This window comes from Lutra lutra, chromosome 16 (assembly GCF_902655055.1).
Source record: "Lutra lutra chromosome 16, mLutLut1.2, whole genome shotgun sequence".
Taxonomy (NCBI): Eukaryota; Metazoa; Chordata; class Mammalia; order Carnivora; family Mustelidae; genus Lutra; species Lutra lutra.
The window spans coordinates 10,705,725-10,726,394 of record NC_062293.1 but is presented as its reverse complement, the minus strand read 5'-3'; the positions used below and the strand labels follow the sequence as shown (position 1 = coordinate 10,726,394).

The following is a 20,670-nucleotide window of genomic DNA, read 5'->3' as shown; positions in this document are numbered from 1 at the left end:
GTAATTCAATAAACAGCCTGATTGCTGTGTAGGTATTTTCCATGAGTGCACCTCAGTAGTGCTTGTGGTAAATTTTTGACCTTTCTAATCAGAGGCCAGAAGTAAGAAAGCCTATCAGCTAGCGATCCGTGAGGTTTCAGGAATCTGAAACATCTTCTGATGCATCAACTTGGGGTGCTTTCCCTACATTTTATTTATGCAAACTAAGAAAAAAAAAAAAACCAAAAAAACCCAAAACCAAAAAAACGAACTCCAGAGAAATTTTCTTAAACTGTCCCGGAAGTGAAAAGATAAGCTCTCCTGACTTAAAATGATCTCTCCTTAAAAAAAGGAAGTGCTTACATTCCTCAACCTGATGAGACCAGAGAGTCTTTTATTACTGACGAAATAGAAGTTCAGAAATCAGCAAACATCACAAAGATCTCTGGTTGGTAAAAGGTGCCAGTGTTCTAACATTTGAACAAGAAGCCTCTTTTCCTGTCATCCCCTCGGTTTGGTTGCTGACCAGTGGAAGCCAGTGATGGCACGGTGGGTCATGGTCCTCAAGGAGAATGGATGTTGGCAGAGTCCACGCCCGGTCCTGGTCTGAGGACTCCCTAAGGCGCCCATCTAGGTAGAGACACCTGACATCAATCACGTGGCTAGTGCGTGCTGATTTCAGGTGGTGTCTGTGTTTCTCATGATTGCCTCTAGCAAGTTAAATTGTCCAGATCCTGGAGAAGACTTTCTGGTTTTTGACTGGCTTTGAGCATTTGCCGAAAACTCAGGGCTTTTGTCCATTAGCCTGTTTGTTTTCCTCGCTACAGTCTGTGTGCAAGTCCGCAGAGCTCCTGGGATCCCATTTCTTCGAGTCTGTTTCCTTCGAGGTGAACTAGCTCTTGAAATTAGAAAACTTCTGCTTTCCGGGGTTCAGGGAGAGAGAGCTGGTAGTGTTGAGAATGTGCGCAAATGACAGACGAATCAGCCGGGGGTGCTTTTCTGTGAATTTCATTTCCGAGCAGGGCATAGAAGGCAGCAAAATGGAGGAATATCCTCGTCCACGTGGCCCATGGGGTTTGCAACGTCAACATTCATGACTTTTGGGACTGGGTCATTCTTTGTGGTGGGCAGCAGTGCTGTATCTTCTAAGCTGTTTAGTCATACCCTGAGCCGCCCCCTCCAACCCCGTGGAGATGCTGGTGGACGTCACCAGTTGTATCGACAACCCGAGATCGACAACCCGGGCATTGCCACATACCCCCTGGAGGGCAGGATCACCTGCACCGAGCACCCCCAATAAAGCCCTACAGAATCCCAGGCCATAGATACACGCAGAGTCCTACGTGGGACTTCCAAGGTCTCATTCATTTCACTCAGGCACACCTTCCCATTATCAATCTGACTTTGACAGTTGATAATTCCTCTTTCTAATTCGCTCTTATTTTTATCCTCAGTTGAGACGAAACTTTCTCTCATAGGTTGTCTGGTCACTGAGGTCACTAGGCCCTAGATCTGCCCTCAGTTCCAGGTTGAAAACTTCTCTCCTCACATCTCCTGTACCCTGTCTCAGGTTCCCTGGCTTCCACCCACAGCATTGCCTGGAATAAACTGGTAGGCTGCTTTAAGTTGTTTTGGCTCAAAAGCTTTCTCTCTCTCTCTTTTTTTTTCTTCATTTCATTTTGTTTTATACCACACTTTCTCAAAACGTCTCACTCTCTTATGGCTTGTACCTTGACCCCCCACCCTTCCTCATTATTATTAGCCCATGATGGTGGAGCCAATCTCATGTCACATGTACTAGGTCTCATCTGCTCAAAATGATCCATTGGCACAAATCCCAGCAACCCTAATGATCAGTCACATTTTAGTTTCTTCAACGCCAGGCTACGTTCCTTCCATCCATGTGGGGTTCAGTGGCCCCGTGGGCAGAGGGTCTCTAGGTCGCCTTGCAAACCACAGTTTTCAGAATCATCCTTCTCTCCATTCGGGGTTCCAACTCCCAATAAACCACTTATTTTCTTTCTTTCCATTTTAAGGCCATGGGTGGATACAGGGGCGGGCTGAGGATAGAGGTGAGGGGCTGGTCTCTTCTTACTGATGTTTTGTTACTGTTGCCTTTAGTATCAAATGTCCTCGAAACACTTGTGTCTCCAGACAGTCCTGTATACAGAATGGGAGCCACTCGACAGTCCCGCATGACCACAAAGAATTTCTAAGAAGAATCATTGCGAAGTCACTGAGTGTGCTTTCTCTTTCATTAGCCAGGAAGTTGTAAACAAGGAGCATTACTTTAGACATTTTTATGGGGGGGGGTGTTGCTTCTATCTCATTTGGGTTTGATTAGGAATCTATAAAAGCAGATTATACATTCAAGGGAACCAGAAACAGGGAGAACCAGATATCAAAGATTGGAAAGAGAGAACATGTAGTATAAGAAACACCTGCCAATTTCTTTGCCAGTGGGGGATGGAAGGAGAGCTGTTTTGAAGGAAAGTCTATATGTGTTTTGGAATGTGATGGCTGTAGATCAGAAAAGTTAGTTTGTATATCATTGGCAAAGTTTCAAAAAGAAAGTACACACACACACACACACACACACACACACAGACACAGACCCCATTCTTTCTATGAAGATATACCTAGAGTGACTTAAAACATAATTTTATAAGTGTAACCAAAGAGGGGTGTCAGGATAGGACATTCATGTACTCAATGCATGTAAAAGCTGGTTATGTTTAGTCTTCTGCAGATTCTGAAATCCTAGTCTCGTGAAAATACATGTGAAAATGGTTCCTAGATTTTAATGTGTTTAATTTTTTTTTTTCTTTAAGCTTGAAGAAGAATTCCAAAGAACGGCCAACATATCCAGAACTTATGGTATGTATTGTTAGCGGTGTAAACCTGTCCAAACCAACAGCTAGTAAAGTAAAGTGATTAAGACCTAAATTATAATCAAACAACCATATTAAAAGAACTGGTTCATTGAGACATTGGTGACCCGAAGTGAATTCCAGCAAAAAAGAGTGTGTCCTAAATCCTCCTTTAGTGTGGCTGGGGGCAGGTCGCCTTTCTTAGCAACTTTTTCCGTGTTGGTAATCTTGTCATCATATAGACTAAATGATGCCTATAAAATTTACATTTTCAAGTTCTCAAGATATCAAGAGTCATTAATTACTAATATAAATGAGGGAAAGCATGCTTTAAAGGATTTCAGCAACGATGAAGATAAGTGCTAGGCGGCTCATCAGATATTTCTGATAAAATATTCAAGATTTGCTGGATGAGGTGCTTTTTGGTGGGTGTTTAGGGAGGAAAGACTCTTTTTTCCTTTTGGTTTTCACGTTAGTGAAAAAAGTAAGACCAAGCCTTATTAATTTGAGTTATATTACATCTGCTTTCACAGCTTACCATTTGTACTATCTATGAAAAAAAAAAAAGAGTGAAAATAAGACCTCAGAGGAGTTGTTTTAAAATAGTTTCTCTTAAATTGTGGTAACTGTAACTGTAAGGTAATTGCAAATGATTCTTTAGCATAGATGGCAGGGGCGAAACTTAGAAACTTTATCGAGGTATATGTTGAAACACATTTTGGGGGGAAATATGATAAAATTCGGACTACTTACTAATTTGCATTAGCCACCATTCCTTAGATTTGTTTCAATTATCAAGGTTTTAATTTTAGCAGGGGAAGGAATAGTTTTGTTCAAGTAGAGGGAAGAGTAAATATTGACATTTCTTCCTGGAACACAGGTATCCAGCAGGCATTAAATACTTGCTTTTGTCCTACGCCAGACAAACAGTGCTCAGTGTTTAAGACTGAGGGCAGGGGCTAGAAGTATAGGTTCCTGAGATCTTTTACCAAATGGTGTGGTGAGGTGGTTCTGACAAGGGAGAAGTGTGTGTTATTTACTACCTACAAATATGTAATTGGCCATTTATATATCTTCTTTGGAAAAATGTTTCTTGAGGTCCTTTACCCATTAAAAAAATTTTTTTTTGTTTTGTTACTGAATTAGGAGTATTTAAAAAACATATTTTGGATATGAACCTCTTATCAGATGTATGGTTTGCAAATATTTCTCCCCATTCTGTAGATTAACATTTCATTTCACTGATCAGTTCTTTGGTCGTGCGGATGGTTTTTAGTTTGACGTAATCCCCCTTAATTTTTGCCAACAAGTACGTGAAAAGGGGCTCGTTGTCACTGGTCATCAGGGAAATACAAATCAAAACCACAATGAGAGGGCGCCTGGGTGGCTCAGTGGGTTAAGCCGCTGCCTTCGGCTCAGGTCATGATCTCAGGGTCCTGGGATCGAGTCCCGCATCGGGCTCTCTGCTCAGCAGGGAGCCTGCTTCCCCCTCTCTCTCTGCCTGCCTCTCTGCTTACTTGTGATCTCTCTCTGTCAAATAAATAAATAAAATCTTTAAAAAAAAAAAAAACCCACAATGAGACATCACCTCACACCTGTCAGAATGGCCATCATCAGAGAGACAAGAGATAACAAGCATTGATGTAGAGAATGAATGTACAGAAAAGAGAACCCTTGTGCACTGTTCGTGGGAATGCAAATGGGCACAGACAATATGGAAAACAGTATGGTGGGGTTCCTCAAAAAAATTAAAAATAGAAATCTATCATCCAGCCATCCCACTTCTAGATTTATTTCTGAAGGAGATGGAATCACTATCGTAAGGGGGTATCTGGCTTGCATGTTCATGGCAGCATTATTTATAATAGCCAAGATGTAGAAACAATGGAAGTGTCCATCAGGGCATGAATGGATAAAGAAAATGTGGTACACGCCTACACACTCAATGGAATATTATTCAGCCATAAAAAATAAAGCCTGCCTTTGGCAGCAATGTGGATAGAATGTATATAGCATGGCCTATAGTTAATAATATATCGCATATTTGAAAGTTGCTAGGAGAGTAATCTTAGAGGTTCTTATTACCGAGGAAGAATGGTAAGTGTGTGAGGTGAAGGATGTGTTAGCTAACCTTATTGTGGTAATTATTCATATTCTAGGTATTGTTTCATAATCTAGAAGTTTATCAAATAATCACGTATGCCTACACTTACAATTATATTTCAATAAAGCTGGAGAAAAGAAAAGAAAATAAAGAGTTACAGCCTGGAGATTTCAAGCCAAGAAGAAGTACAGAAAGCCGATTTATGCAATAAGGAATGGTCACAGCCAGTCACATGGGTTTTTGGTTCTGTTGGTGAAGCTTTGATTTAAGTCTCAACCATTATCCAATGGGGAGACAGTAAAGGAACAGGGGAGAGAGTTTTAGAATAGACAGGGTGGTCTCCTTCGGCTCCCCATTGTCCCCTCTAAAAAGGCATTCCCTGGGACTCAGCATTCTGTTGGCTGTGTTTGACCAAGACCACAGTTGAGTGAGAAAAGATGAGTAATGTTTGAAAAAATCTCAGCGTACCGCATGTTTGGGTTGAACATTTCTTGCTGGATGTGTGTGTGTGTGTGTGTGTGTGTGTATATATGTGTGTGTATATATATATATATATATTTTTTTTTTTTTCCCTCCCTGACTATATTTTTAATAGCCAATCAGGGGCCTTTTTAGTCCCGGCTACCCTTTCTGGGTATGCTTATGTAACCCGGAGAGCATTTTAAAATTAATTTCACATAAAGTGCAACAGACATGGAGTGATTTCTGGGGTATCTCAGGACGCCTGTACTCCTATAGTAAACTTGCCTTGTTTGTCCCTATTTTCAGATAAGAGAGCATTTTCTATATATTTAGGGCTATTTAAAATGCAGAACTTTTTTTTCCCCCCTTCCAAGTGACCTCTTATCAGAGGTTTCAATGGAGCACTCTTGAGGAAAAAAAAATGCTGAGTTTCTGCTTAGTATACGTGAGCAGCTGATGTTGCATTCCACTTTCCAGTATGTTCTAAGGCTGTGGTCTTTTCTGGTCAGCATATTAACGTTACAAAGTCATGTGCATTTCCCTCCCCCGGCCCCCACTTCTTTTTACGACACTAGTCTGTGTGGTACTGGAAATGGACTTGCCTTCTAAGGCTATAACTGCTCTCTGCTTTCCTGTGAAATTGAGGTTTTTAAGTGGAAAATCTGAGTCCAGACGCTTTGACTTAAACATTGGGAAAACACATGCTGAGAGACTATTGTTTAAACGGTAGGAGTTGGTGAAGAAAGGGGGGGAAATCCTTTTTCCAGGTGAAGCGCGGGATAATTAAGGCTCCAACCCAGACGTGTACCTCTTATAGAAATCTCAACTGCTTCCCCCTCCCCCGTCTCGGACTGAGGGGTGTATGTGATTTCACATCATCTCATTTGCTTGTTCTCCCAGACTCCCACGGGGGGACATGACTCAGTAGGATGTCTTCCTCTAGAGTGCGGACCAGCCAACTTTTTCTGCAAAGGGTTAGTAAATATTTTAGGCTTTGTGGGCTGCTATTTGACTCTGTTTGTGTGTGTTTGTGTGTGTGTGTGTGTGAGAGAGAGAGAGAGAGAGCGAGAGCGAGAGAGAGAGAGAGAGAGCGCAGCCATATTCAATACATAAACAGATGGTGTCCGAAAGCCTTTATTTCACATATAGGGAGTGGGGTACCCTTGGCCCCCGGACTGTTGATTGCTGACCCCTGTCCCAGATGATAACCACCAGAAATGATAATCAGGTGATGCAAGCGATTGTCCGGGGAGGTGACTGTGTTCTTCAAATATCCGGGAAGCTCTAGATTGACTCACAGCGGTAAGCAAGGCTGACTGTACCCCTAGAAAATCATAGCCTAAACGGGTGACGTGTTGTGTAGAAGATACGGCGACCGCTAGTGCTCGCGGCTTGCCCTGATGTTGCTGGTTGTGTGTTCTTGGATCTCTGTGTTTTCTCCAGGCACAACCGTTGGTGTCCTCCCTTCCTGTACCTGGTTCCTTTTCTGAGAAACCCAGCCTAGGGATGAATCCACGGTGCCTCATTTGCTCGCCTCCCAGTTGCTGGCTTTGCTATTCTTAGGCCATTGCCTATAGAGGGGACTGGGTTCCCTCCCAACCTTTTACGGCCTCAAAACCCACACAAGAAAGCGAGTCACACTTTCCATTTTAACATGCCTGCCTGCTCTCCCCTCCCCCCAGCCCTCCGCCTCTCCCAGCCGTTGCCCCAAGAAGAAAGTAAAAGATGCCTGCAGATTTTTCTTAAACACTTGAGGTCAGGGTATTTGATTCATTCACAGACTACAGCTCCATGCACTGAGCTAACAGCCAGAGCAGAACCGGGGTGGGGGTGGGGGTGGGGACGATGGGGCTGGGAGGCGTCGAAAGTAGTCACTGAGACAATCTGACGTTTGACATGTCCTGTTTAGATAGTAAAAATTTTAAGGACATTAAAAGATCACCAAATGTCAAGAGGATGTGGGAAAGCTAATGAGCATGGTGGTCAAGCCCTTGGTAAGTGTGCTGAGTAAGTGGTTAGTAATTAGAAGTAACGTTGTTGTTTACTTGCACGGGGAGCTCAGGGCCAAAGTTCCTGCGTCTTCCGCAAATACGGTGGGCATGAGGCTGTGAGCCAGCCCCCAACCTGTATCTTCCAGATGGGCGAGAGCAGAAAGCCTCTTTATCTTTTTTTTTTTTTTTTTTTGGAGTCACGATACTTAACCAGTGACTACCTACTTACATTTGGGTTTGACTCCTTTGTTCCTTTCCCATTTGCATTATTTCCTAAAACTTCCACGGTGGGCATGGAACTGGGTGGGCATCCAGTTCCCCACAGAGCTGACTCATGTCGCCCTGTGCTGTCAGGTCTAAAACAAATATAATTAGAAAACCTACAGCCAGGCAACACGGAGGGTATAAACTAACATCCCCAATGGCAGAGGGAAATGGAGTGAGTCATCTACGTGTCTGCAGGCAAAAACTTTCCCATTTAGCTGCTCAGCCTCGTCGCTGAAAATAATGCCACCAGACAGTGAGGGAGGTGGCCGTGACTGGCTGGCCGGGGGAGGGGGGGGGGGGCTGCACGGCACTGGGTTCTGTCGGAAGGAATCGCCCTTTCTGGTTTGCGGGTTTGATTCTGTTTCCACTGTGAGCGCTGTGGTTCATGAGCTGATGTCGATCCTTTTAATTAGAAGTGTGAGGTTCCCGGGTGACAGCCGGGAATTTACTGTGACAAAATTGAGCCTTTTGGGGAGGGTTGTACTGTAGAGAGGAATGTTTCGTTCTCTTCAGCACTGTTTTGGAATGTGTGGTCTCTTGGACCCACTATGCCTATGACTGCTAGCCCTGGTGTTTTTGTAAAGTTTGCTTAATCTGATCTGTGTGAATAGAGACCATTTCTTTCTTTCTTCTTCTTCTTCTTTTTTTTTGCTTTTCAATCTTTAATCTCCAAGTTGAATTTCTCTGCCCATACCTAGAGTTTGGCACTGGACATTCTTTTCCAGATGGATCAACTCTCATCAAGAGAGACATAAGTCGCGGCTGTCAATGTGGCTTGGACAGTGTTAAGCACTTTTGTCCAAACCAGCTCGCCAGCATCAAGGGAAAGCAATGCCTTGCCCATTTGCTGGGCTATGGAATGGGATGCTTATGTTACCATTCCATTTCCTGAGAAATTGATGTACATGAGTCTATGAGATTTCTCATTATTTTATTATATCAGTCTAAGATTACTTTGTAGGGGACAGGGTAATCGGTAGATCACCATTTGGGCTTTCTTTGCCCAAATCCTTAGTTTTCAGCATAGGTGGAATTTTTGTAGCCTAATTACAGGTTTATCTTGTAAAACAGTAGATTCTCTGTAGCAGAAGCAGATACCAACCTGGGAGGGGTACAATAAAAGATAAAAGGTATCTTTAAAGGGTCCACATCACTAGACGTGTACTTGATTTGGGAAGAGGTAACAAGCGTCCATTTTAAGCCCGAGAGGGGTCATTTGAATCTGCTTACCAAACACATCTGTGAAGTTGTGCGCATCTCCTATCTGGTCAGCGGCGAATATTAATACCGTGTGTTTTTCTTTTCTTTCCCAGCAACATCCGTTTTTCACCCTACACGAATCCAAAGCAACAGACGTGGCATCTTTTGTAAAACTGATTCTTGGAGACTAAAGTACCACGGACTCGCTCGGTCGGCCCTCCTGTGGTTTGGTGGGTTTACGGGACGAAGCAGGTTCACTAAAACACCAATAGAAACTCATCTTTGAGATAATTTAATCCTGCCTCTCAGAAGGTTTTGTTTTGTTTTGTTTTGTTTTTTCTCCCCATTTTCTTTCTTTTTATTTTTTACCCCCTCCCAAGGGGGCTTGGAATCTCTAGCATAGAATGGACTGTCTAGATGGATGAAATATGGCAAAGGCTTAGGACTTAAAAAGGTGATTAAATATTTAATGAGGTGTCATATGAGTCCTTAAGCTTCTCCGACTTCTCTTGTTCTTTACGAAACGAATGCATTGGCCCTGGTCACAAGGTGCTACCCTAGTGATGAAATTGTAAGTAGATCTGTAGTTTGTCCCACTTGTTATTTTAATATTTATGTTTCAATGCTTGGTTGCAAAGATTCCGTTTTATGCAAGGAAGAGGATGCAAAAGGCAAGGTTGGGCTGGCAATATTTATAGGGCTTTTATTTTGTAAGTTCAGTCGTGTCTGTGGTCCAGAAGAAATTATTTAAGAGGCATCTTTAAGAGTATTATAACAATATCAACAAGGAGTTCTTGTAACCTACCTGTTTCAGCTGTTGTGGCTGCTTGCCACGTCCTTGGATTTCTGCTCAACTCTGGGTCATAACCACAGTATTTCAGGTGAAGTGGCGAGGTAGCCCGGTCATACCCTTTCTCTAACTTTGGAAAACATAAAATCACTTTGATCGCATCTCAGAGTCACGGATTGGGTTCTCTTGGCATTTGTGGTATTGACGGAATGGGATTCGTGATGTGGTTTTCTATCACCTCTCTCTCCTTGTGCGTGTTTGTGTGTGTGTGTGTGTGTATCTGATAGATCTTAAGCTCTGCTAAGTGGCTTCTGTAAACATCTCTATTTAGTAAGAAGGATGTGTGTCAATTCTGCGAGGAGCCGTCGTTCAAACCACACAGAGAATCGGTGCCTTCTTCTGCTTCTGCCCCTCCTTAACGATGTATACGCCCCAGGGATTGACTCGGTAGCCATCCTTCACAAACCTTTTTCTTCTTCTTTTTTTTTTTCTTGTTCGATAAAGAAGCCTTACTACTAATGGGAGGGCTACAGTAGAAGACGGTGGAAGTTCTTTGAGAAGGTGAGGAGTTAATGAGGGGGGGGTGAATTCGTTCCTTGAATGGGCTGCCAGGTTTCCACAGCTTGAGGTAAGGCCACATTCTTCTCCAGCAGCACACAGTAGGTCATTCTGCGGGAGGAACTTTTTGGCTGGGGCCCTTGTGGGTCCCCGGCAGGTGGACAATGCAATGAAAGCCCCTTCTTGTGGCTACATAGGTCCCCGGGTTCTCTAGTTTCCTTGAGGAGAGGGGAGTGAGGTGATACAGGGAGATACAGGGATCATAACAGGGAAAATAAAAAATATAGGGATAATAACCAGGAAACATTGCTTTTGGACATTGGGTTGATAAAAGGCTTTTCCTGGAAGACAAGGATGGAGAATTCACATTAAAAAAGAAGAAGAGATCTCACTCTGTTGACAGATATGGGGATTATTACTCTCTAAAAACCTCCCTTCTTCCCCTTTTAGATTTTGAAGTGCTGTTACTTATTTTTCTGTGTCTTCGTTTTCCCCTTTACTTGACCTCTGTCTCGCTAATAGCTGTTGCCCCGAGTGAGTATGGTACTTCCATACTCTTCTTTGTATCCAGTTCCAAGATATACCTGTCTGATCTAACGTGGTTTCATCTTCTTGAAAGCTACCTCTGTCCTCATCTTTTTCCAGACAGAAATGTTTGTTATCCTCCTAATTAAGGCCATTCACTTTCCCACCCAACTTTCTAAATCTAGCCATTTCTCTCTTTGAGATAAAGAGACACGAAACAAAGCAAAACACAATTGTATTCCTTCCTTCCTTCATCCATCTTATGAAAAAAATCAAGTAGTAGAAAAAAAAAAAAATTGGAGGTCATTCCATGACAGTTTTTGGTGAAATACATAAAGGAAAACAACTTTCTGCTCTGAGTCAGATAACTCTCACCTGCTGTTCAGTGTGGTTTCTGCTTAGAAACAGTCTTAACCAAATGTGTTTGCCTGTGTGCACCTCTCCAGTGTGCGGGCCTAGGGCCTCAGCTTGCAAAACAATTACACAGAGGTGGCGGAGGAGTTTATCAGTGGTTCTCAGCCTTGCGCACACTCATATCACTGGGAGCTGGTGGACACGTGCAATGCCAAGGTTGGGGTTTCGATGGTCCAGCGTGGGGCCTGAGAATTGGTCTTTTTCACACTTTCTTTGTGATTCTGATGCACAGCACGGTTAAGGATACTGGTTTAGTACTTCCAAAAGAGAGAACTCACCTACAATTTCTCTAGAACATTGGCAGAGAGGAACAAGAGCCTTGGCTTCTTTCTGTGTCCTCATCAATGGGGACATCTTCGCCACTGTCAGAGATGGCACATGATCGGAATACTGATTTGAAACTTGGAATACGTTTTCCCCATAGAAATAATGGGCTCCGCGGTGATTAGCTGTCTTCTGTGCTAAAGTAGAATGACTTGATAGTCTTATGAGTCTAAATTATAGAATGTGGGTTTTTTTTTTTTTTTTGAGAACTCTTATAAGTTCTAAACTAATTTTACAATAAAGATGGAGACGCACCAACCATATATAAGTTGATGTACGTTGGAATTCTCTTGTACGTACACGCAGGTCCCTGGATCTCTACCCTGACTCTGCTCATTGTGCGTCCTTATTATTGTTTTTGTCTTTGCTTGCCTCTGTTCGGCTAGCTTTTTAACTGGTGTCCTACCTTCCTTTGTTGTTGATCACTCCTGCCATATTGGATGTCCTGGTTGGGGACATGAGATACTCATTAGCCTCAGCATGTGAGGAAGCCAACGCTGAGACTGAAGGGGCTCCTGGTTTCTCCGAGTGCACTTGATTTAGTGTCTTTGGAAAGTGATGACAAAGGAGACAGAGCGGGGCTAATGTTTTCATAGCTTTTAACACTAAAAATGCCTCTGTTGACCCACAGCTTTCATCAGCTCTGCTGAGAGAAACGTTCTCCCAAAGCTGTCTAACGAAACGCTTTATCTTCACCCCGAAAGTGAACTAGATGCTTAGTCCCGGACGTCCAGCCCTAAGGCTCTTTTTGCCCACGTGACTGCCTCCAACCTCGAAGGGAGGATTCATACATTCGTAGAATTCGCTGGAGTTGGTGGTCAGATCGAGTAAAATGAATTAAACCTCTGTTGTGCTGGGGATTTTGCCTTCTTATTGTCTGTCTAGGGCTCAGAGGGCGATTCGCTGGCTTAAAGCAATCTTCCGTTTTTATTGAATTCGCAAGTAAAAGGTGTGGTTTTTTTGGACCCCTGAACTTTTATATATTCAGATGGAAAATCACCAGAGTAAAATCTAGGGCAAAGACACTACCAAACAAACCCTATTAGAATAGGGGAAAAAAAAGAAAAAAATATATTTTATTGTACAAGCTCTGTGTTCCTCTTGTCTAGGGGTGTGTGTGTGTGTGTGTGTGTGTGTGTGTGTGTGTTAGCACTGTTAAATATGCTGGTAGCTAAAGATACTCTTTGGTTTTCTTTGGCTTTAATTGGGGTACTCTGGATTTCTTTAGGAATCTGTTGAAAGCTAGGACCTTTTCCCTAGGAAAATGCACAGGGTACACGGAACACATAGTTTTGCAAACATTTTTTTGTTGAAGGAAGGGGAGTGAAGTCCAGTTTATAGACCCCGTAGGGTCAATAACCTTTCTCTGAAGAATGTGGACTGTGACATTCTAGGCCAAAACTGGCAAACTTTTTCTGTAAAGGGCCAGGTAGTAAATATCTTTGGCTTTGTGTCCCGTCAGCCTGTTACCACAACTTGGGTCTGCTGTTGTAGATCCGTAAACCATACATAAATGAATGAGCGTGGCTCTGTGTCCCAGTTCAGCTTGATTTACAGAATCAGGTTATTGGCTGGATTTGGCCCACAGGCCATAGGCTGTGGTTTGCCAGCCCCTGTCCTGGACCATCAACCACAAAGCTTTGATGAACTCTGTCTAGAGACTTTTTTCCATTTAGTGAGTATTGAGCTCAGCTGCTATTAGGACGTAGATTAGGACGATGGACATAGGAAATGAATTCGGGAAGTGGGGGAGACTCTTCATTTTCTCTCAGGTAAGTATTCCTTGCCTGGGAAGCCAAGGGGACAGTTTTCCTTAGATGAGATTGAGTACCTACTTTTTCTGTTTCTGTATGATCACCGACATAACTTACTTCAACTTGGAAATAAAAGACAGGCTTCTCCTAGACGTCAATGACATTCTTGTTGTCTCTGAGTTTTGCATTTTGTTTCTCTCTGTGGTGTGATGCTTGTGCAGGGAGAATCATGAACCCAGACACCGATCATTTGGTTTTCCTTTTCACCAAACTGCATTAGGTTGTAAGAATTTGGGAGGCCATGGGGCCCTCAGAAGTAGAAGGCAGGTAGAATTCTTAAAATCTTCTAATTCATCCACCTGGACTCTTGGGTCATCTTTGAAGAAAGTAAGACAGACAAAGTTTGGGATCAAAAAACTTGTTTGCAGGTAGGCTCAGAGCTCTGGGCTCTCACTGTGACAGTAGCCTTAGGTCCACCCTTGGGTACTATCCTAATTGTTGCTAAGTTTCTATCTTAAGGGGCCTAGGCAAAATGCCTCCTTCCTGACGGGATGCTCTTGGGTTGCCAACCCGGTTGAGTTTCTGGGCCGCCCCGTCTCTAGGGAAAGCTTTGCCTTCCCTATGGGACCAGAACAACTATAATTTACTACACCTTCTGTCAGCACTTGTCCCCTCTTTGCTATAAGAGCCCTATACAAAGACCCGTCAGCCACCTAAGCTGCCCAGGTCCGCTTTCTTCTCTCAGAACAGCCCAACACATCTGACTTGGTCTTGTCGTGTCTTTATTATTCAGAAATGAGTTTTCTTCCTGCTGCATCATCAGGCAGACATGCATTATACTTAGAAGGACCCTCGGAACCTCCTGAGGAGCATAGTTAAGTATTCGATCTGGCAATTTACCTGAAAGAATGTTTTCTCTTCGCCTAGGGAAACAAAACCTGAATTCCAGAGCCTTCAAAATGAAATTATCTTTCTGGGGAAAGTACCTTGCCACCAAACGCATCCCTTACCACCTGTTCCTGGTGTTTGCAAAGAAGATGAGTCCTTTTGCCGAAGTTGAGAGGGTCACTGTTGACAGCTATGCAAATATAACTGTACCATTGTGGGTTTTCTAATGGAGTCATTAGGAATTAACACTTAATGTTGGGGTATATCTTTTGGGCTCCTGACCCAAACTCCTTTTTCAAGCAAAATCTCTAAAAGCCTCTTTGCTGTCTGAGGTGAAGGGGACTGGGTCCTTAATAGAACACAAAGCAAGGTCAAAGACTTTGTGGTAGAGATTTTTTTTTTTTTTTTTAAGGAAAAAATATCCCATCTAACACAAACATGTGTTCATAGAATTCAAAAATATCCAACCTAGTTCCCACGGGACTGTCAGGATCTTGACATCATTCATATTGTTATTTGAACGATAACACCGAGCCCTTCGTCCTCGGGAGTTTGCAGTGAGATTTGGGGAGATTTGCACTGTGTTTCTGTCTTCGAGTTGTTGGTCTGGAAAGGTTCCTCTTTTGGCCCTTCTTTGGGATATGTGCACGTTTCCCCCTGGGTCCCTTTCTGCATTTCTGGGATTCAGGGGCTCTTTCGAGGAACGAGGCAAATGGTCTTCTGACTTGGAGATAGATTTTAGGGAACCTTCGGGAACGTTTAGGCACTTACGCGCCTCTTAATGTACGAAACAGAACTTCCTAACTAGTCCCCAGAGTTTGTGGCTTTGACCAAGCCACCGGGTCTTTCCAGGTTCCCTTGATTGCATTTGCTTGTTATTCCTACACTGGGCCCACGTGCCCCGGGCCAACTGACCGCTCCTGTGGAAAGGAGTGGATCCAACCATTTTCATAGATCAGAGCTCAGACTCAACAATTTTGCCTTGGTTCGACTACCTCAATTCCATTGTTCCCAAATCTTGAAAGTGTCAGGGACAGCTAAGAGAACTTTTAGCAAAACCCTCATTCAGATTATAAGACCTTGTAAGAAAAGTTCTATCCGTCCTGTAAAGGAGGACTGCTGGGTTGGGTATCCATTCCTCTGCAGTAATAGTATGCTATTGGGGCAGAAATGAGCAATTAGCATCATTTGGTCACCACGAACATTCATTTGTACCAGAATCCGCAAGCTATGTCCACAAAGCACGTCAGGCCCCTGCCTTAGGAGACTGTCTGTAGACTCTGGACTTTACGGGTGAACAGTGATGTGAAATTAGGTTTGGGGGCTGGGAGAAAAGATACACTCGGGGAGCAATGCTAAACCTGGGTGCCCATGGAAGAGTAAGCTGATAGAAGAAGCTGACAGGCAGGTGTGTCTCCAACTTATTTTCAGTATTACTATGCACGCACATGATCTCCCCTGGAAAAACCCATCAAAAAGCTGAACATTAATTTTTTTTCCTTAAAAATACTGAACTCTAAGGAGATTCAGAGTGGCATTGGTTTGGATGCCAGAAAATTTTCTTGTTTCCCTAGTATTGCTGATTCTACCAAGTCACCAATTTAAATTGAGGACACCCAGAAAAAAAAGGTAAATGATTAGAGGCCTCACAGCATTTTGAGAGTAAACAACCCATTGGTCAGCTACCCCCTGGATAAAGAAATATGAATACAAAACCAAGCGTCTTCATGTTTAGTTCTGATGGCTGATGTGGACAGAATGGTGAACACCAAAGCTTATCTGATGTGCATACTTTCTTCAGAAGGTAGAGGACTATGAATGTTCTGAGAAAAACACTACAGGTCTTCATCAGGAGGGGAGAATCGATAACCTTAAAACACAACAGTCAAAGCTAGTTTGAATTTTCATAAGCAATGAATTGTGTGGAAAAAGTGTTTTACTTTCTTCTGATTTCAAATTGTCTGACCTAGTGTGTGTTGGGGACTTGGGGAGAGAGGTGTCGAGGGCACAGAAGTGGTTTCCAGACTATGTTCCGTGGTACCCCTGGGGGTCCCTTGTTGCGAAGGGAAGGGGAAGACCATTTGATGAAGGATGAAGAGTGTGAGGCTCATCTGAAAATCCCATCAAACTCCAATCAGAGCATTTGGCTACCGTTATCATTCTCCTTGACTGGAAAGTCTCTGTGGCTATTAAAGGCTTGGGAACTTCAGTTGAAATGATTACTTGAAGACCCGCCAAAGAATCTGGGAAATTCTGTAGCCAATGGACATCTGCCCTGGCTTCTGCTGTATTCAGGATGCTAACAGGGCTTGGAGGCTGAAGGGCAAAAAGAGAAGGCCATTTATTTAAATGTTTAAGCAAGAATCCTTTGAAAGGGAATGCAAAAAAAAAAAAAAAAAAATCAGTGTGTGATAACCAGGCATGGAGACTCTTGAACTGCTTATTTTTCTAAAGTGGTTACAAATAACCTGATCTCAGTGGCACGGAGGGGCGAGACCGGCTCTTGATGGGCCGTGGCATATCCAAATTTCCATTTGCAAAGGCAGGAGTTGCCGTTTTTGTTCATTGACATGTAGGAAAAAGTACAATCTTAGCGCAAAGAAGGGTCCTATCAGAGAGTCAAGCTAATGGGTACGTTCCTTGGGGTTCACAGGTGGAGAAAGTTAGTGGGAAACCAATACAGCCTTCGGAAGCTGACAACTGGTGGCTTATCTGTCATGAACAGAACACAAGGGAGTTCTGAGGCATTGATCGAACCCTGTCAGGGGCCTTTTACACACATGTAGTCTGTGGTGGATTCTGATAGTGCCACTTTAGCCGTTCAACCAAATTTAACAGCTGGGGTTTTCTAGCAGCCATTTTAGACCTCTGTATGTGTCCGAAAGTTACATTTGGCAATGATTTGTGGAGTTCTTGGCCAATCTCTGTGTAAAAAAGTCACCTGAGGAGGCTCAATTAAGAAAACTCAGACAATTTATCTGTTATAATACCCCTGTGTTTAGTTTATCCTCTAGTCTCAAATTTATTTTCTGAGTGGAGTGATTTTCTATGTGAACCGAAATGATGTTTTCGTAAAATGACAGGTATTTTTAAAGGAAAGATGTCTTCTTTATGTAAGTAACTTCCATGATTGGAACATATTTCCTGCTGCAGAGTATTATCACATTTAAAGGTCATTTAAAGATGAGAGAGGTATTAGGGATGTAGTTCAAATCCTTTATTTAAAGACACAAAGATTTTTCTATATATTTTGTGAAAATCCTGATGGGATGCTGGATGTAACTTCTGTACAGAATTGAACTTTACAAGAATTTTAGTGAAATAGGTGAGTTGCCCCAGATTCCTTTGTGCTTTAGTTTTGTCTTGGAAAAATGCTGCTTCTGGTTATTAATCTGGTCTTTGTAAGGAAAAAACTCATACATCCCCCCCTACATTGTGTGAATTTTATGATAGACCTTTTCTGTTTGTATATATGATTGTCCTCCTGTGTTGCGTCCCACATTTGTTGGTAAGCCATGTTTGTTGTGAAGACAGCTGTTGGGCAAGTGGAACCATGCCTGGTCTTTATAATCCCTTGATGCTGAGGAAGAAGTAATTCCATATGTCAGTTAGGAGGCCCTTCAATCTCTTCCTAATACCTGGCATATTATGAAAGGAGGTATGAGAGGTTGTGCCTCCCTATCCTTTGAAACCCATCTCCAACACTGTGTCTCTGGGAAGGGTGAACTAGCAGAATGACCACCATTTTGTGGATTCTCTCATTGACTAACTCCCCCATCTTTCCTGCTATGTATTACGTGCTGCTACCTTTTCCTGGTGGAAACCTCTCTTCATGGCTGGCACTGTCTTCTCTTCATGAATGAGGCAGACTGAACTCCCCAGTATGGAATTCATTAGAAGTTCATACAGACCCGTGAAGGATTTGGGTGAAATGTTTCCATGCCTGTAAGGTGAATGTGAAATTGATGCTTTGGCCCTGGGAACTTTTTGCTTGTGAGCTGCAGAGGGAGGGGAGTCAGGAAATGTGTACATCATTCTTTTTCCCTATAAGGAAATGTGTGGACACCTCTCTTAGGCAGAAACATTTCTCACCATTGTCTGGGAAAGGGAAATTATGAATATCAATTGATAACTTCAGTCAAGCTCTAGGATTATATTTAAAACTATCTGTTTTGAGGAGAAGCGTGCATTTTGTTGTCTTTGCCATATTGGTTTTGGTGGCCACCATGCCTTTTTACTTTAGCTTCGTTTGCCTGTTATCTAGGTTTTGTGCATTGGTGATGTTGTTTTCTTTTGAACTACTGCTTGTTGTAAATGGTGATGTTATCTCAAATTCCTGAAACCAAGGAGATAGTTAATGCACAGGACTTGGGGTAGATGAAACCATTTGTGTTGATGTAGGTTAAGTTCTGACAGAGTTAACAGAAATGTATTGAATTGAGGGATAATGTGGCTTTAAAGGCACCATGTTTAACATTTGGAGAAGCCACCTGTCCTACGTCCTTATTCTTGGGAAATTCATCTTTTCATGAAAATACCATTGATGGGACATACTTAACAGCCTGGATGACTGGCCTCTTCTCAGTCAATCAGTGAGGAATTCTAATAATTGCCAAAGGTGGGGGGTAATTTTGCCTTTCGTAGGTCATTCTACGGTGAAATTTCCGAACAACGGCATCGTGTAAAAAGCATAACATTATAATTTCCCATCTCTTTTCTGATCTAAGAGCACAGTAGAGGAAGAGGAAAGTTCTGATGTGATACAAAATAGTTCATTGATGCTGTGTTTTTTGACCAAGGAAATGGCTGAGATGTTGAACTAAGTGGTTGTTACATGGTTCATATGGTGACCTCAAAAGGAAAATGAAATTGGGACATTCAGTCAAACTGGGACTCCTCTGTTGATGAGGAGCTTACACTTTGATTTCCTATCTCAGGATATTCTTCAGTTTCATACTGCTGCTGAGGAGGAAGGAGCGAGCCGCCAACACTGTCATGGTCTCCGGATGTTTGTGCGTGTGTATGCAAAACTTCACACTGTGTGTGTTGTGTTCAACATTGTGTCAATCTATGAACTGACTCAAACAACAATTTGAAGATAGAGAAGACAGGAATCATGGCAAAAGACACCCCTCCACCTCTTTTCGTCAGAGTGCTTGTTATGACTTTCATAGCTAGGCCAAATAACGTAACGTATTCAGGAGCAAGGTGTCCTTGAAAGAAATGGTGTGTTGATCTCATAAGAAAATGTACAACCAATAAAAGATATTTAAAAAAGTGCAGTGAGTCTGTATATTAATTGAGTTGTTCATGGAAATTCTTTGTTCCAGGGATGCTGTTTTGAGGTATAGAAACTCTGCAGGTAAAAGCTTGGCTTGAATCATTTATCCTCTTTTTGCTTTCCCATTTCTACCACCCCAGTTCCCAAACAGAATGGAACAAAGCTTAACAGAACCAACAGTGTTGTGGTCTCGAAGACTCATCAGAAGCTCATTTCATCTGTAATGACTTCAGGCTCAATCTTTGGATAGTCCATATTCCTAGGTTAGATGTGGAAGCCAATATCACATTATTAACATCAGATGGTTGCAGGGAGGCTGGGTCCAGATGGCTTCAATGAAAAGATGAAGACCCAGACTTTTGGCTTTCATGGGTTCCTGACACTGAACTCTTAGGCCAACCAACTAGTCATTGGAATTTTTCCTGGTCTTCTATGTAATATACATAATTCTAGGAAATTCACCTTACGTTATCAGGTAGTGCTGTGATACAGACATTCTGGGAAATGTATTTTCAAGCATATATGGTTGGGTCTGCAGAGTTCTCTGATTTCTTCTATCAACCAAGCACCTGGAACTATTTAACTTGCATCTGCCTTGATCCAGTTTACAGACTGGCTAGACCTGAATGTTACCAGTTCAAGTGTTTGTTGCTTAATCAGGTAGATGTTGCTGAGTCAGGAGCAGACTCCTTTTGGGGCCCCTAGTGTTTCACCTCAGATGGACGTCATTTCTGGGGTTAGAATCAAAAATGGAGGGCTCACTCTACTTCTGTTGTTCAAGTCGCTCCCAATACCCATGGACTCTGTTATATTGATTTTGAAATCCTGCCCATGCACTGTTTTAATATTGCTGTAATCCTTCATCTTTCCTAAGCAATAGACCTTCCCTGCCCCTGGGAATTTGTTTGAAGTTCCTATAAGGGGTGGGGATGTATGTGGAGGGGGGAGGCATAAACAAACACAGTATCTCAGGTATCGTCCATGAAAGCATTTTATACAGTTCTCTGTAGGTATTCCTTATTTTCAGACTTTGAAATATTGTCAGATCTTCAAGTTTTTTTTTTCCTTCAGATGGGTATAATGCCTTCTTCTTTGGCACACTTCTCATGTTGACTGATGCTAATTTTCTCCCATGAAAATGAGCTCCTGTTTACTCAAGGTTGTAGGAAACCAAATTAAAGTGGAACATGGAGAAGGTGATCAGATTAATAACAAAAGCTACTTGTGGTTCTTCCTTGGTGATTTGGTTATCTGTGGTAACAG

The 20,670-nt window shown here is 42.6% G+C and overlaps 1 protein-coding gene across 8 annotated transcripts in view; it reads left to right on the top strand.

The window, feature by feature from the left end:
* The window catches only part of MAP2K6 (mitogen-activated protein kinase kinase 6), a 118,579-nt gene extending 99,183 nt beyond the window's left edge, over window positions 1-19,396 (top strand). For 6 of the 8 annotated variants that reach the window (XM_047707134.1, XM_047707140.1, XM_047707142.1 and 3 more), the window contains 2 exons: window positions 2,811-2,856; window positions 19,064-19,396. In XM_047707134.1, coding sequence (XP_047563090.1) covers window positions 2,811-2,856; window positions 19,064-19,222 — 205 coding nt within the window. In that variant the 3' untranslated portion in view covers window positions 19,223-19,396. Of the gene's footprint in view, window positions 1-2,810; window positions 2,857-8,986; window positions 14,533-19,063 lie in introns of those variants that run through there. The other 2 variants (XM_047707137.1, XM_047707135.1) reach the window with 2 other exon arrangements.
* The last annotated feature ends 1,274 nt before the right edge of the window (window positions 19,397-20,670 follow it).